The 18,996-nt window shown below is 34.7% G+C and overlaps 1 protein-coding gene across 5 annotated transcripts in view; it reads right to left on the bottom strand.

The window, feature by feature from the left end:
- Positions 1-18,996, bottom strand: part of Nav3 (neuron navigator 3) — an 830,635-nt gene that overhangs the window by 245,480 nt on the left and 566,159 nt on the right. For all 5 annotated transcript variants that reach the window (XM_045151620.1, XM_045151622.1, XM_045151621.1 and 2 more), the window contains one exon: positions 731-803. In XM_045151620.1, coding sequence (XP_045007555.1) covers positions 731-803 — 73 coding nt within the window. The remainder of the gene's footprint in view (positions 1-730; positions 804-18,996) is intronic.

Below are 18,996 nucleotides of genomic sequence, written 5' to 3'. Positions count from 1 at the left end.
GTTGAATATTGTATGCAATTAAATATGAGTGCTATTATATAGTTTATAAAAGAGTATATTAAAATTAGTTCATACTAGTAATTGTACCACTAATAATTCAAATACTCAAAAGTCCTGTCACACTTTAAGAAACCTGATACATAAGCTTTAAACTGATAATTGAACATGCAGATGGAAGAAAAGCTTGATGAGTAGAATGATAGAAGATGGAAGGAAGAAAATATAAACAAAAACATTAATTTTTTTCCCATGTTGCTATATTTCAGTTTAGTAAGATTTGTCACTAAATATCATTCATACCTTTAATGGTTTTTACTTCTTTATAAATAGTGGTTTCTAATACTATCAGAGTAATTATTTAAGGAAACTCATTACTTGTTTAAACTTATAAACATTTGGACTATCATTGCTAACAGGATCATATTATACAAATTTGGCTATATTTGAATATGAATTATGCTATTACCTGATTTGTAATAAAATGTTAGGCAGCATTGATCTAACCTCATATTCATCTACTTAGGAATCTAAAAATACTCTATATCAGTATTAACATATCTGACCATGTTGATTTTCCTGCATCCCATATCTTCATGTTTCTATCATTTTAGAACTTTATAAATTCTCTTACTTACATCAAAGAGCTCAATATTCTAAGATTGTATTTGTAATATGGTGAAAATATTTTGTAGTCATTGATGCTGTTTGTGACAATTGTACTTTTTCTTACCTTCAGCAGACAGACCTTGAACATTCACTCCTCTAGCTGCTAGAAAACTAAGGCAGACATCAACATTTTCAATCTGCAACATGAAAAGTAGTGAAAAAGCAACTTAGAAGGTTTTTTTGTTTTAGTAAGTACATGAGCAAAAATGAAACCAGAATGAAAGATAAAGAATGAATATTTTACATTCATTTCATTCTAGAGATCTTTACCACAGTTTAACTAGAATTATCTTGGCTGATTATCGAGGAAATACAAAGCTCCCATTGTTCACTTTGGTACTTACGAACAATTCATGGAGGCATGACCAAGAATGGCATTCTTGCATTGCAGCAACCCACCTACTTAAGATACAACTAGATTTTGTACTTCACAAGTAAGGCTGCAGGCAAACATCCGTAGGAGATGAGACGGTTGTATTGTGAGACTAACAACTGGCAATTGAGAATCAAGCAGCCATATTTATTATGCTTCCAGAAGATACAGAAGATGGAATTATGTTGGTACACGAAAGATTATTAGGACATATTTTCATTTTGGACCAAATAAAATCTTTATTTAAAAAGATGTACCCATAAACTGGGCATGATGGCACACACCTTTAATCCTAGTACTCAGGAGGCAGAGGTAGGAGGATCCCCATGAGTTCAAGGTCACCCTGAGACTACATAGTGAATCCCAGGTCAGCTTGAGCTAGAGTGAGACCATACCTTGAAAAAAAAAAATCTTTACTAATATTTATCCAGTGAGATAATATAATATTCTGATTAAATACAGACATTGTCTTTTCTGCTTTAAAATAGCAATATGCACGGGGTTTAAGTTGTTAGTTTTAAAGTGACAACAAGCTCTCAACCATTTCAGTACAAGAAAACAAAACAAAAATAAAATAAGTAAAAGGAAATGGCAGATACATGTCAAGTCAGAGATTGCTCTCAGTGTTGGTAATGGAATTCCTGCTAGGACTTTGGGAAAAGTGTAAACAAGCGCTAAAAATGCCTAATTGTTTGTGAATTTTTTGCATTTGTTTTATGAGAGAGCGAGAGAGAAATGGCACACCACAGCCTAAAGCAGCTGCCACTGGAGTCCATGCGCATGTGCCACTCGGTGTGCACGTGCCACCTTGCACACTCCTGTCACCTCGTGGATCTGGTTTACGTGGAGCTGGAGAGCTGAACATGGGTCCTTTGGCTTCCCAGGAAAGTGTCTCAATTACTAAGCCATCTCTGCAGCTCAATTTTTTAATATTCTAAAATATTGGTATTATAAAGCAAATAAAAGATTTAAAGCTAACAACTTGGCACAGCATGTATTTCTATCTTATTAAATTCCCATCAAAGGCCACACACAAAAACACATGAAGTTCTGCCATTACCATCTCTAGCTGAACTTAATTATGTGGCTGAAATTTCTCTTAAAAACCAAGACAAAAACTAGATTCAATAATCTCTCTATACAAAATGGAATATATATATATATATATATAATTCCTCTCTAAATGTGATATTGTGCAAAATTAAATTTAAGTAATGATATTTGATGAAATATTCTTTGGTCAGAAATTACCACAGCCAAAGTATACACATTTGTTTTGAAAATTAATTCTGTTGTTTCACTTCCAAGTAAGAACACTGAAATTATTTTACTGAAAAAAGAAAAATAGAGCAGAACCCTTCAAATACCTCAAGACTTGATGTATGTGTTTTTGCCCATGATTAGCACCTGAATACTCATTGTGGCTACCATGCTAAAGTGACACCAAATCATTCTCTTTTATCATGGGTCACCTTGCTACTAGAAAGTAAGTTGGTCTAAGTAAAAGAGGAAGAAATGGGGCATATTGGATGTTCTCCCTTCAAGACTTATTTCTCTCCTCTCAGGGGCTCCTTTCTAGTACCCTGTCACCTGCACATTCTTTTCCTCAACAATGCATACCCATAAACGTAGATCCACATAAGAGAAAATATGCTGTTTCTGGACCTGAGTTACCTCACTTAACTTAACATTTTCCTATTCCACCCATTTTCTACCAAGTTTCATAATTTCAAGTTTCTTTTTTTTTTTTTTAATTTTTATTTATTTATTTGAGAGCAACAGACACAGAGAGAAAGACAGATAGAGAGAGAGAGAGAGAATGGGCGCGCCAGGGCTTCCAGCCTCTGCAAACGAACTCCAGATGCGTGCGCCCCCTTGTGCATCTGGCTAACGTGGGACCTGGGGAACCGAGCCTCGAACCGGGGTCCTTAGGCTTCACAGGCAAGCGCTTAACCGCTAAGCCATCTCTCCAGCCCAATTTCAAGTTTCTTTATGGCTTCATAGAATTGCATTTATACATTATAGTATAAATATACCACATTTTTTTAGTCTGCCATTTGATCAGCATATATAATGGATTGATACCTTGGATAGTTATTAGAAACATAAGGTACTCTCAACATGTGATTAGAAAGTGAAAGAAAAAGATATTCTTATTCTTTTCAAATCTATTTATCTGTAGCATTCATCTTTTTGGACAATCCCACTTACAAGCATTTATTATGACCACCTAAATTTTCAGATAGTTTTATCATTTTCCATTACTACTTTAATAACTAAATAATAGCATGACAGTCATTACTTGAATACATAGTATCCAATGTGAAATGTTTAAAATATTTATTGGCCCAAATTATTTTTTAACAATATATTGATACAATAAATATAATTTAAGGAAGTAATCTTTTTCTTGCTTAATAGCAGCCTATTTGTAAATTCAATAATTCTTACTAGTGTTATGCTACAATCTTGTAAATGTGTATGTGTATCCATGTGTGTGCACAGGTGAATGTACATGTGTGTGCATGTGAATGTGAAGGCTAGAGGGAAATCTTGAGTGGCATTCCTCAGTAATATTCATCCTTTTCTGAGACAGTATCTCATGTTGGCCTGGAGCTCACCAATTCGACTAGACTAGCTTGTCAGTGAGCCCTCAGGAATGAATGACCTGTCTCTAATTCCCCAGTGTGGGATTACAAGCATGTACCATTATTCCCACTCAGCTTTGAAATTTAATTTTATGTCTGATGTGTATATGTGCATTTTGAGTGTGTTGTGTGAACATGTGAGTGTGTGAATATGAACACAAAGATGCCACAGTGTGCACTGGATGAAGTGAAAGGAAAATGTTTGGGTATTGGTCATAGACTTCCAACTTGTTTGAGTCAGGGTCTCTCTTTTTGCTCACTGCTCTGTTTGCCAATTTACCTAGACTGAGTGCTCTGTAGAAATTCCCTAGCCTCCACATCCCATCTCATTATAAGCATCCTAGAATTATTGAAGCCCCCTACAGCTCCTGGCTATTTTGTGAGATCCAGGGATCTGAACTCAGGCACTCAAACTTGTGTATCAAGTGCTTGACTCACTGCGCATTCTCTCCAGACCTACACATACACTTTTTTTTTAATGTGAGTTTGGGGTATGGAACTCAGGTGCACATTCTTGGGAGCTAAGCACTTTCCCAATTGAGCTCTTTCCTCAGTCCCTGTCTATACTTTATACACAAATAGTCATCTAATAAATTGACTTTGAGTAATCTTGTCAATTTTTTTTTTATGGTCAGTTCCCTAAGCAGATGGAACTTCCAAATAAATTCAATGAAGTTTGTAGGCACTTATGTGTTCATTTATATGTTCAAGAGTATGTGGGTGTATGTACATGTATGTGGAGGCCAGAGGTTTATGTTTATGACTTCCACAATCACTCTTCTTCATTTATTTATTATTTATCTTTTTATTCAGATAGATAGTTTTTTTTTTTTTTTTTGAGGTAGAGTCTCACTCTAGCCCAAGCTCACTGTTTTTATAGGTATGCTTGCTCATTTAATCAGGTGTGTCTTGCATGGGGTTTGGGATATGATAGGTGGAGAATGTGAACTTGAGGAACAATAGAGGAAAGAAGGCAGGATAGCAAATCCATGTTTATTCTCGAGGATGAAATGACTAGAGTGCAAACAGTAACAGGAGCAAGCCACAGATTCAAAGTCTTGATGTTACGTTCTCATTGAGATACAAAAGGATCACAAAGTCAGTGGGTAGGGGCTCTTCATGATTTTATATTTAAACTGTAACTCCTTCTGTTAACCTAAATACACTTTTACAGATAAACCAAATGACCTCCAAAGTGCTGAAGGAAGTGAAGCAGAAAACAAAGGTACATTAAGTTATGTTCAATGAATGTGAAGTCAAAGAGTAGATGCAAAACTGTGAGAAAAGAAATTGTGATAGTGGACAACTTCAGATGTGGTTAATTTGGAAAATCTAGCTGGAAGTGTTTTGATCTGAGCATTGATTAACACGTGTATTATCTATCTATTGATCTATCTATTGATCTATCTATTTGTATATACATATTTGTATATATATACATACATACATATATATACATACATATACATATACATATACATATACATATACATATACATATACATATACATATGTATATATATATGCATTCACTGTAGAGTCTTGCTCAAACCAAGGCTGACCTGGAATTCATTTTGCAATTTCAGGTTGGCCTGGAACTCATGACAATCCTCCTACCCTGCCTCCTGAGTGCTGTGATGAAAGGCACGTGTCACCACACCGCACTCAAATGTGTTTTTAAATTAAACTTCTAGTAAGTACTCTATATACTCATTTATGTTGTTTTACTTCAATTTTAAAATAAGACTAAATTATTGTTCTCTTGATTTGTTGAAAATAGGCGAAACATGAGGAAAAAGTACTTATTTTTAGAGGTTTGAAAATAACATGATGTTACAGATAAAAATGTAGGGGATGAGAAAGAAAATCTGAATGCATTGTTCATAAGTCATATAGGAAGTTGTAGCATGTGAAAGGGAAAGAAAAGCAAGGGTGGTGCTGGAGAGATGTCTTAGTGGTTATATGCTTGCCTGTGAAGTCTAAGGAACCCAGTTTGAGGCTTGATTCCCCAGGACCCATATAAGCACCATGCATCTGGAGTTTGTTTGCAGTGGCTGTAGGCCCTGGCACGCCCATTCTCTCTCTCTCTCTCTCTCCCTCTCTCTCTCTCTCTGCCTTGTTCTCTGTCTGATGCTCTCAAATAAATAAATAAAAATAAATATTAAAGAAAAGAAAAGCAAGAATGACTTCATGGCCACTGGCCTCAGTCATGAATAAAATGCTCCAATAGGAAGAGAGAAAGAATCAAGCAATTACTTATATTTGATTATTTATAAGACTGTTAGTAATCAAATCCAGCTGCCTTCCAGCCCACCTAGCCTGAATTGGTTGTACGGCTGCCATCCCACATAGCTTGAATTAATTGTACAGCGTCCTAGGCTGCTATGCTGTCATTCTCATCATGTTCATCTTTATATACGACAGTAGGCCAGTTCCCGCTCATGTTTGTCTTGTTATCCCTAATCACTTGTCATACAGGGCACAAGGTGGATGCTTAGCGCATTTTTAGGACTACCTCAATGAATTAGTAAAATATAAGCTTTAATAACATGTACTATATATATTTAAGATTCAGTGTTTACTCTTACCATTGTAAAATAAGGAAGAAAATCTTTTTACTTCTAGATTAGAAAAGGTGATGACAACAGGAGAAAACCAAACTTGCAGTTAACAGACACAATGATGATAAACAGAAATGTAAAAGGAATCATTCAAGTTCAGAAACACTAAGAAAACATGTCAGTATTTTACAAATACTGACATCATGTGTGAAAGGAAGTTGCTGCCATATTTTGGGATTACCATATATAATTTCAAAATCCTATTAATGGTAAAACCTGTGGAGATCTTCTTTGTCAATCCTAGTTAAGCTATTATATGAGAAGCAGATACTACACATTAGTGAGAAGACTTGATGAAGTTGCACACAGAACACTTAGCACTATAAATTTCACAGGGAATGCAGTCTATAATTCACAAAACAAAGAGTTGTGACTATTTTTACCAATTACTAATAGAATGTGGGAGTGCTATAAATTGGAGAAATAGCCTCTTTTACTTTAGGCAGTGAATGGAATTTTCACTGCAATATTTCATTAGCCTTGCTTTGAAAGAAATAAATTCATTGGCTCCTAAAATTTACTCCATGTACGAATCAACCCAGGAAAATTTCAAAGCATTGATGCCAGCATTATCCCTTACTATAGAGTCAAAATGTCAGAAGACACTGGATAAATCACTGGGTGACTCCAAATCATAAAATAATTCTGTATTCTACAACTTCAATATTCTCCATTTATACTTGGTATTTTTTAGACTACAGAAATTCACTTTCATTGCTTAATTGTAACATGGTACTGTATGGCTTGTATATTTCCACTGTACCCCTACTACCCTGTAGAGCTTTAACAGAAATTTATTTTGAGTTCTGTGGGCACAGAATTTCTCTTTTGATATATTTAGCTGTCATATACAGCTGGTATGTAGTCTCTCTCAAAAACTTTCACTTGTCTCTTATTGTGTTGGAAATTCTCAAGTTCTTACTTTTTTCTTTGTAGCTTACCTTTCATTGGCATAAAACCCCTATGCCCCCTTCCTTTTTTAGGTTAAATTTAATTATTGCTAAATAATTAAGAAAAAAACTGATAGTACAATAAAAGTAAAATACAAATTTCCTAAATTATAAATCAAATTGATATTTTCAGAAGTATAAAAGCATATAGGTAATCTAAGCAATCAGGCTTTTGGATTTTATCCAAATATTATGAAGCCCTAAAACACACACACACACACACACACACACACACACACACACACACACACACACACAGGTTATCTTAGATTAAATCTGAAAACAAACTGCTATGAAGATTTTCTTTTTATTAAAAAAATCAAAAACTAGCCAGGTGTGGTGACACATGCCTTTAATTCCAGCACTAGAGAGGCAGAGATAGGAGGATTGACATGAGTTCAAAGCCACTCTGAGACTACATAGTGAATTCCAGGTCCTCCTGGGGCTAGAGTAAGACCCTACATTGAAAAAACAAACAAACAAAAAAGGTAAGAGTTTTCCATAGATGTGGACTTATATGCTTATATCTGAATAATTTCATTTTAGCTAATATTGGCAACTTGAAATGCTGCTTACTTACTTATTCACTACCACTTGCTAATGTTCCTTTATGTTTAAGTCAGAGCCGCTATAGTGCAACATTTTAAAGACTACATTTATTTCAAATAATTCCAACTACTCTTATTAAAAATAGAGGCCAATTTTGCAAAATAAATTTTTCTAATTTATACTTATTAACCTATCTTGACCCTTATGAACTTGCTAAATATGGACATGTCTAATTGCTGGGTCTCAAAGTAAAAGGAATTACACAACTTTTTTTTCCTTAACGAATAGTCATTGACATGTTTGTGGCTTTGATATTTTTAAGCTGAGGATTAACATGTGTACTTGTTATGACTACAAAATATCTATTAGAAATATTTATATTTATTAATCTCAGTGTCTCACCATCGATACCAAAGGGAACACAGCTATTTACTTAACAACACAAAAAGCTGCAATTTTGATGACAACTAGTCTCTAAGGTTTTCTTTTTTTTAATTTTAAAAATTTATTTAGTTTATGTATTTGAGAGAAAGATAGAGAGCTAGAGGCTGGCACACAGAGAATCGGTGCACCAGGCCTTCAGCTGCTGCAAATGAACTGCAGACACATGAGCCACTTTGTGTAGCTGGCTCATGTGGGTCCTGGGGAATCAAACCTGGGTCCTTGGGCTTTATAGGCAAGCACCTTAACTACTAAGCCATCTCTCCAGTCCTTTTTTTTTCTTTATTAATCATTGAAAAAAATAATATAATCTGTTTCTGGCAATGTAAATAGAAGTGTCCCACAATATTAACAAAATTCAGCTAGGTTTTCACATCTCTCTGTGAGTATTAAATGAAAACCCACTTAGATACTAAATGTCTGAATATGATTAATATCAGTCTGTAAGTCTGTGATTGAATCTAAGCCATGGCCTAGAAACTAACACTGTGTGATTAATTCATTCAGCAACGACTGACTGTTTATTATGAGAAAAACACTCTGCTGTATGTTGAAGGGATATAAAAATGAATTATAAGGCCTTTGCCTTTGTGAGCTTATAAAATAGCTGAGGAGACAGAAAAGACTCACAAATCACTATAACATAAGGCATCATGTGATAAATTCCAAAGGAGATTATAAACATCATCTTATGGTTTGAAAGAGAATAGAGATATCAGTTTTCACTACAAATATGAGGAAAGCCTCATGGAAGTCTCACTTAGACTTCAGAAGTAAGTCGGACTTGGATAAGGTTAGACACATGTCAGAGGGAGAAACAGGGATAACAGTGAGAAGAACTCAAGGAAATGTGTAAGGGTTGCTTGAGTAGAGACCCTGATAATCCTTGCTTCCTACAGTTATACATCAAGAGCTGATTGGGACCTGGGTTTAAATTGCTATCCTGACCATTACGTTCAAACACCACTACAATATATTATAAAGCAAAACCTGGTGGCACACATCTTTAATCCAAGCACTCCGGAGGCAAAGGTAGATGGATCGCCATGAGTTTGAGGACACCCTGAGATTGCATAGTAAATTCCAGGACAACCTGGGCTAGAGGGAGACCCTACCTGAATAAAAAAATATCCTAAGGAATCAAAGTCAAAAGTAGGCATACAATTTCTCAAAGACTCACTTCTCTAAAATATATACAGCCAGGATAGGATACCTGTGAAATACTAGATATCTGTGGCTGAGAATTAAATGCAAAGAGGACTAGGAAACAAAGGTAGTAACTGAGTCATAACTAAAATGATTATAAAGAGATATTCTCCTAAAATGGCCATTATCATACTAGTTTACAAAATAGAAAACTGTTGAGTGAAGAGCTAAATTGGCATGCTTTAGGATATGCAACACTCAGGTTTTCTAATTTCCATATTTTGGTGCTTAAAGGGAAGCTTGAGTTGAGCCAAGGACTCAATTAGTCCTTCTGAGGCTGGTTTGTACAATGGAAGCCTATGGTAAGAGGAGGACTCATGGAAGAAGCTAAAAGCAAGTTGGTCATGTTTGGTACCATCTGAGGGTGAGGGACCTGTATGTTCACAACAGCCATGACCAAATAGTGAGCCTCTTAAATCTTCCACCACAACTCTCCAATGTTCACAAGTGTGAAAATTCTGTGAAGGGCAGTAGCCTTCAAAGTCACTTAAAGAACTTGCATAGTAGAGATGGCTTGGAAAAGGCTAAGGGAACAGGCGTCTTGATATTTAAGTAAAGCTGTTGGTAGGAGACAAGGCTGTAGGGACAAATGGCTCCTAATGAAGAACAATCTCCATGTGTCACAGCAGGTGTGTCCTGATCTTAAAACTCAGAGACTCTAGTGGTGGGTTTTAATTAAAGATAAAAGAGGGCTGGTACTAGACTGATTTTTATCTGTATATTTGTCTACTTATTTCTCTGTATATGTATACATACAAACTAGAGACAAAGAATGGCTTATTTCATAGTATACATACATACGTGCATAGTTTGTGTGTTTATGAAGAACTAAGCCCAGAAACATATTTATGGTATATTGTAAGTGTATGTATTTCTATACATGTTTTATCTATATGCAGATAAATATACACATAGATATGGAAAGCCCCCAAACATTTTATCAGATAAAATTTCCCGTTCAAAATCATATTAACTATTTTAACTAACTTGGTGAAGAATACTGAGTGTAAAAATTTAAATTTGTCTATCATAAATGATCTCAAATCTTTATTATAAGCTATAATTGGCAAAATAACATACAGAATTATAAAAACTGCATTAGTATTAATTGTTCAAAATAAATTTCTGTTTTTTCGAGTTTGTTGCAGGAAAAGAAACGGAATAAGGAAGTTACTATTTTATTATAAATTTATAAAACTAGTTTATACTTAAATCATGGGTGATCTCACCATAAAACTCTATAAATATTATTTTCCTCATAAGACCACACCCTCCCCCAAACACATGAACATTTACATTCCTGCCAAAAATGGAAGAAACACATGCAGTCTTAAAGAAGAATGCTTATTTATATCACAAGTCTGGGGGTGGTAGAAGGAAAGGGAAAAGGATCAAAATATGACAGAGAGAGGGAGAGAAGCAAACAATCAGAAACCAAGCGAGTTATTTTACAGACGAGACTCTAAGAAACTTATTTTAATGTTTATATGTAGAAAGTCAAAATAGACAATAGACTGAGAATGAAAAATTGAACTGGAGAGCTAGTAGTACCTGAATTCAATGTTTCCTATAGAGCTACCATATTCAAGGCAGTGTGAAAATGGTGAAATTATAGACACAAAGATCATAACAGAACACACTAGAAAAAACCTAGACAGAGATGCATGACTGCAACCAGCTGACTGTGTATTAAGAAACAAAGACAATACATGATGTGAAGACATTTTCTACAGAGTGCTGGAACAACTGAACATCTACATGTAAAGTATTAAATCCAGACATAGAGCGTGCACTCTTTCTTAAAAAAAAAAAAAATGAAACAAAACTTACTCCAAATGGACTATAATCCTAAAGTTAAAGCACAAATTATAAACATCATGTAAGACAACATACAAGAAAAACCTAGATATCTTAGATATAACAATGATATTTTAGATATAATATGATATGTATGAATGAAATAATATATTGGATCCAATGTTAAAACCTTCTGCTCTGAAAAACAATGGAAAAATAATGACAAAAATAGTCATAGAGGGCTGGAGAGATGGCTTAGCGGTTAAGCGCTTGCCTGTGAAGCCTAAGGACCCCGGTTCGAGGCTCGGTTCCCCAGGTTCCATGTTAGCCAGATGCACAAGGGGGTGCACGCGTCTGGAGTTCGTTTGCAGAGGCTGGAAGCCCTGGCACGCCCATTCTCTCTCCCTCCCTCTATCTGTCTTTCTCTCTGTGTCTGTTGCTCTCAAATAAAAAAATAAAATTAAATTTAAAAAAATTATTAAAAAAATAGTCATAGAATAGGTGAACACATTTGCAAAAGACAATATCAAAAAAAAAAAATACAGGGCTGGAGAGATGGCTTAGCGGTTAAGCGCTTGCCTGTGAAGCCTAAGGACCCCGGTTCGAGGCTCGGTTCCCCAGTTCCCATGTTAGCCAGATGCACAAGGGGGCGCACGCATCTGGAGTTCGTTTGCAGAGGCTGGAAGCCCTGGCACGCCCATTCTCTCTCTCTCCCTCTATCTGTCTTTCTCTCTGTGTCTGTCGCTTTCAAATAAATAAATAAATAAAATACAAAAACTCTGACAACTCAAACAAAGGAAAATAACATGATAACAATAGAGCAAAAGATCTAAACATATGTCTCACCAAGGAAAATACAGTGATGTGAAGACGAAAAGATGTTGTGCATCACGTGTTTCAGGGGTTTCCACATTAACACTATAATCACTACAGACCTGATGAAACCCAAAATCCAGAACAATTTTAACATCAAGTATTCACACAGATGTATAGAACTGGAAGCTTTACTATTTTGCTGATGAAAGTTCAAAATTGTATAGCTACTGTCCAAGAGTGTGTGGCAGTGTCTTACAAAACTAGGCAAACTTTTGCTATATGATCTAAAAACTGGCATACGTTCGTAAAATTCACTAAAGCAAAACCTACACAAACATATGTTCATAATAAACTCTATACAATGAGATTGATATCAACTTTCTTCATAATTTCCAAAACATGACAGCTGTTAAGATGTCCTTCAGAGGATAAATGGATTAGTAATAATAATAATAATTAATAATCCATTCTGGTACATACAGATAGTGGACTATTATTAGGTACTAAAGTAAAATGAGTAATAAGGTCATTAAGAGAAATATCAAATGTATAATACTAAATGAAAAAAGCCAAAATAAGTTTTCAGGAGTTAATGATGTGGGAAATAGGTGGAGTGCAGAGGACTTTTTTGGTGTTGAAAGTATTTGAATGGTAAATGCAAATCAATGAACATTTTTCCAAACTCATGAGCATGATCACTAAGATAATCTACAAGCTGTGAGTAATGAGGATGTGTGACTGCACTATTGCTGATCATAACTAACCTACTACCATGGTGGAAATGGGAGAAACTGTGAATGTGTCCTAGTCGTATAAACATATAGTAAATTTCTCTCAATCGTGCTGTAAATATAAAAATTTTCCATAAACTATGGATTTAAAGAAAGAAGACCTCCTGGACTACAGGAGGAGTTCCAAATCAGCTTGGGCCAGAGTGAGACCCCATCTTAAAGAAAATAGCTAACAGTCCAAAGTTCCAAATTCTAGTCCTCCTCTTATTAAACTCCTAAGCAATCTGTCTTAGACTAAGGCCTGAGTCCATCAATAATTCTTCCACATACTAAATGTGGGATAGAGATATTCTCATTGTAGCTCAGTTCTTCTGCTAGCTTTCAATGAGGACTAAATGAAAGGTCAAATAAAGTATCTGACATAATCTGGTGTGTGTGTGTGTGTGTGTGTGTGTGTGTTTAAAACACAGCTATTACAATTAGGTAGACAAAAAGATTTTTCAGTAAGTCCTAACTATTTGCCTATGATGATTTCTATATTGCCCTTATCAGTTAGGTTAACTTCATTCGTACTAGAATCATTTAATTAAAGCTCTGATTTGGCACATATATTAAAGCTTGAAAATTTTATCTGTTCCAAAGTCAACTTTTTAAAATGACTGTATAAAGGTCAAGCAAACAAGATTTTCCCTAGTTCCCTAGTTCTCTTCCTAGATTCAATACATTTTAGGAAGCATCTTTCTTGAAAAGTCTATAAAGATGACAAATGAAATATACTCTAAAATGAAATATCAATAAGAAGAAAATCATTTTCACTGATACTTTTAAAGTTGAACAAATCATAACTCTAATGTTATGAGGTTGCAGCAGTCTAATTCCCTCTCTGCAGAGAGGAGTAGAGGCCCTGAGCATTTTCTGAATTCCTTTTCCTGGGTCATATAGTCAGAATGAGAATTCCAGTAACCATTGTCACTTTAAGGCAATACACTTAATCTCTCAACAGCCACTTCATTGAACTTCACAAGAAAACAGAGAAACTTCTAGAGATAAACTTAATTCTAAAAATGATCAGGATGACATTCTAATAATTTAAGCATATATTTTCTAATAATGGTAGTTTATAATAATTACTTCAAGCATTCAGAACTCTGTAAAGATAATAAAATTATTAACAAAACTATAAAGTATCAAATTTCATTAACTATCTGTATATCAGAGTCACATTAGCATTAAGGCATTTGTCTTTGTTAAGCTACCTTTTCTTCTGACCAGTCTAAATAATAAACAAGTTTCAAACTGGCAGGTGCTCATGTGGATGAATGAAATTAGGAAACTCTCACTCCTGAGCATCATAGTGTAAGGATCCTGTAGTGTGCCTCTAACAAAATATTATTAAAATTTAAGAACATTTTGATATTTTATCTTACCCAGATTTAGTCAAAAATTATATTTTACATAAACATATCCTTTAAGAGGTGTGTCCAACAATTTTGACATTGCAACAAGAGATATTCAATCAAACCACTTGCACATGCACACACACACTTCATATTGCTTTATATAAGTGTATGATATTGTGATAAGCCATCATCATAGCTATCCCAGTCTGCACACAGCTCTTAGGCCATGGGGGATGGGGGAACATACTTGCAGAAATGGTAATTAAAAGCAGTATCTGAAATAATGAAAACCTTAGAGGTCATAATACTGATAAAAAATATGGTACACATTTCTATCTAGAGTAGTTTCAATTTCCAGAAAATACTAAATATATAAATTGGACAATATCTGTGAAATTTATAAACGTGTATACTATGGAAATCAGAACCCTATAGGATATGGAATCAGATAAGAGGGAAGATTAAATCCAATGTTTTCTATATACTAAAAATAAAAAAAAAAGAATGTGAAGAACAAACATCCTAAATTCCTTTATATCAGCAAATTTTTCACAATAACATGCAAGGTATGATAAAAAATAAAGTTGAAAGCTGTAGCTGAGTGTTTCAGCTTTAGGGGGGTAAAGTGGAGGAAAAGGGCAGGAAAAAAGAGAACTGGCTATGAGCCACATGAGCTTGCTCCTTTGCTAGGCCATATAATCTAATTGTTGTCTGACAACTATTTCAGATCTTCATATATCTTAATTCAGCTGTGCATTTGTGAGGTTCCTGAAATATATCACTCTATTTTTAAATAAATCTTGTTTTCAAAACACTTTCCCCCTCCATGACTAACATTTTTGTCTAGGAACCTTGCACTTGTGTCCCTGCATTTCAAACAAATGTGGAACATTTTTTTATTTGCTATTTTTGAGCTGTGGAACATTCGAGACATTCCTGGTATTTATGGATTACTCATTGATTTCCTCATGGAAACTCACCAGTTATGGCATTGAGCATATATTCTGGACCTTGATAACATTGGAATTATTCAATAGGTGCCATCCATACTAGTAACTTCATCTTTGAATGAGGTTACATAGAGAGTTCAATAAACTTCAAGCTTGTATAGACTAATTTCTGGTTTGTGAAATGATTTTAATAAAACATTACCATTACTTTTAAACCCAGAGTACATATGACTCAAAATATCTCAATGGTATAACTGAAACATGTCAAGGAAGACAAGTTCATATTTATCTCATGTATGACTTCTGGACCATCTTATTCAAAAAGTGTTGCTATATGTATATATGTAAATATACCCATATATATGAATTTTTCTAATACTAAATACTATGGTTATACACTGTATAATTCATAACATACAATATACAGTATATATGTCATTTTCATTGCAAGGAAAATATTTGCAAGCCATATAAAAGAGCACACTAGTATTATCTAAAATTCTGAAGTCATTTTATACTGAATTAAATTCTTTCAGTTTCTTTTTAATCTATTTTACATACTGACTTATTCATCCACTTACATCCTGTATAACATGACACAAACAAAAAATATTTTAACATTCTCTCCTAGCAGCAAATCATCCAGGTGGACTTGAAAATTCCCTCCACTACCACTTCCTTTAGGACTTGACATCATCACTTATTCCTAGTTCACCAGTCACCTCCATTCCCTGTACTTCTACCTCTTCCTATGCTCACTTTTTCCCTTGTAAAAATTAACCTCAACCCAGCTCCTATCTCAAACTGTATGTTTTCTTTCTCTGTAAAATAGGACACTTCTAGAAAAAAAAATTCACAAGTCAATGGTCCCTTATTTGTCAATATGTTCTCTATAGAAAGATCTTAATCTACAGGCTATAAATACCTTTCTAAATGCCAGAACTCACTTCCTCATTCCAACATACCAACTAGTTGATTTAGGGAGCATTTGGCAGCATCTGCCACATGCAGCTCATCTTACTTTGGTCAGTGTCTGTGGGCTAGTGAAAGAATCATGGTTTCAATTATAATATTGATCTAAGAGTACATACTCATGGTCTATTCTTTTAAACATAGTTTTTCTCTCTCTCTCCTTCTCTTTTATCACATGTATTTTTAAATTTTCCTTAAGATCCTTTACTTTTTCACTACAGACTTTATACAAGTTTCCTGGAAGTTTTTCCCTTGCCATAGCTTCTTTTATTACCTATGCACTAAGTATGGGCTAACCATGACATTTCTCTCATCAAAGCACATGATAGTGGCATAAAGCTACTTCCTGCTTTATGTTTCAATAGATGCATCACACTCTCCTTGTCAAAATACAAAAGTATACTCTCTCCCACTTCATGTTTTAACCTATTCCCTCCCCCCGACATGAACCCTCACTTTACTTAATGTTAGCTCATTTATGCCAAAATCTGGAGGTCTTCAGAACCCCCTTTCCATGTCTTCTCCAGTATTCAATTAGAGACTATTATCTATTCTATAACACTTAGAGCAAGTATGATGATTTTTGAAATATTTTTATCAGATCAGGTTACAGCCCCACCTTAAAATTCATTCAGTGTGTGTCCACTGCTTCAGATTTTCACATACAGTCTTTACTTGGACCTTACATGATTAAATTCTGCCTTCTGCTTCAGACAACCATGATGGAACTACAAGAGTCTTTCCAGAACACATCAAGCTCACCATTTCTTACTCATCCTCTCTTTCCTATGCATCTCTGCTGCTTTTATGTATTTAAATTGCACCCAAATTTCCATAGGTAGTTAATCAAAGTGTCCTAATTCCTGTACCTTAGGGACCTGATAAACATTGAGTAAGTGTGAATTACTATGCTATTAGAATTCATTGCTGTGGTATGGATACATTCCTCAGAAAGAAAACTAGTATTAAAGGCTTTAAAAGATTGGGCTGGAGAGATGGCTTAGCGGTTGAGCGCTTGCCTGTGAAGCCTAAGGACCCCAGTCGAGGCTCGGTTCCCCAGGTCCCACGTTAGCCAGATGCACAAGGGGGCACACGCGTCTGGAGTTCCTTTACAGAGGCTGGAAGCCCTGGCGCGCCCATTCTCTCTCTCTCCCTCTATCTGTCTTTCTCTCTGTGTCTGTCGCTCTCAAATAAATAAATAAAAATTTTTAAAAATATATTAAAAAATTTTTTAAAAAAGGCTTTAAAAGATTGACTAAAGGTCATCAAGTCTGAAATTTAATCTAATCCATGACTAAAAGTAGCAGACTAGTTTTCACTTACTTTTTGTGGTTAAATGCAAATAGCAACCAAAGGTCACAAAAGATTAGATGTACAAGGCATGGGAAATAAGTATATGGACAGACCCTCCTATGGTTCCACAATAAAGGATCTGGCAACATTCTGTTTGGAGGTCATACATGAAATTCATAAACCTAGTCATGCTATCATAATTCTCCCTCACTTCCTTTCTAATCTCAGTTACAGTCTAGGATTTGTATTCATTCATCACACAGTGCCAATAAAAGTTCTCAAGAAAAGAAGCAAAATATAATTCAATTGAAAAATACATTTGTTTCACAGCTTTTCTTTTGAATAAATGTCTTGAAGTCAGGCAAACACCAGAGATGAAGTTCAGCCACATCAGAAAGGAATTAAGATCCAAGTCATTCTTACTCAAAATTCGATGTAATTCCGACCATCATGTTTTGGCAAGGAAAGCCACCATTTTTATAGCATCTTTATTTTATGGGTTTGCACTTTTTCTCTTTCATCAGAAACACTAATACCAGATAACATGCATACCAGTACTAACATGATGAGGCCAACAATAAATAAAATATATTAACATTTCATAAAGTCTAATACATATGAGAATGCTTTTTAGATTTGTAAAATGTCTAGGTATAGATATTCAGATAAATATCTAAGGATATGTAGATTTCTTACATTTTTTACTTTTAAGTTTAGAGAATATTTTTTTGGCATCAAGTTTAAGTTTGCCTGCATATCAGAAGATAATTGTGGCTGGAGAGATGTACTTGTAAACCATGACAGGCTAGGTTCAAGTCCCCAATACTCATGTAAAACCAGGTGCACAAAGTGGCCCATGTGTCTAGAGTTTATTTGCAGTGGCAACAGGCCCTGGGGCACCCATACTCCCTTTCTCTTTCTGCTTACAAATTATTTTTTATAACAGAAAATTGTTATGCAATCAAAGCACATGAACATCAGTAGACTTAAAATGCTTTATAATAAGCCAGGAATGATGGCATACTTCTTTAATCCCAGCACTTGGGAAGCAAAGGTCGGTAGATCACTGTGAGTTCAAGGCCACCCTGAGACTACAGAGTGAATTCCAGGTCATCCTGGGTTAGAGTGAGACCCTACCTCAAAAAACCAAAAGAAAAGAAAGAAAAAACTTTGTCATGCTTAAGACCTCCTTATGCTTAGAATAATTGATGACAAAATCAAGAGTCTAAGGTTTATGAACTATAGATTTTTATATAAAAGCCCTCAGATTATTTTAGCATGTGTTCCTTATAAAGTTTACAAAACCATTTGCATATCATGATAACTAGCAAAGACTAGCACATATATATGTACATATATATTATATACATACATATACATATACATATACATATACATATACATATACATATACATATACATATACATATACATATACATATATATATATATATATATATATATATATATATAGAGAGAGAGAGAGAGAGAGAGAGAGAGAGAGAGAGAAGCCAAACTAAAATACACATTTTTGCAGCATCACACACTTATTAGCATCTCAAGGTTTGAACTTTTCTACATTA

The sequence above is a fragment of the Jaculus jaculus genome, chromosome 6 (genome assembly GCF_020740685.1).
Source record: "Jaculus jaculus isolate mJacJac1 chromosome 6, mJacJac1.mat.Y.cur, whole genome shotgun sequence".
Lineage (NCBI taxonomy): Eukaryota > Metazoa > Chordata > Mammalia > Rodentia > Dipodidae > Jaculus > Jaculus jaculus.
Note: the sequence above shows the minus strand (reverse complement) of the source record. Positions and strands in the feature narration are given on the sequence as shown.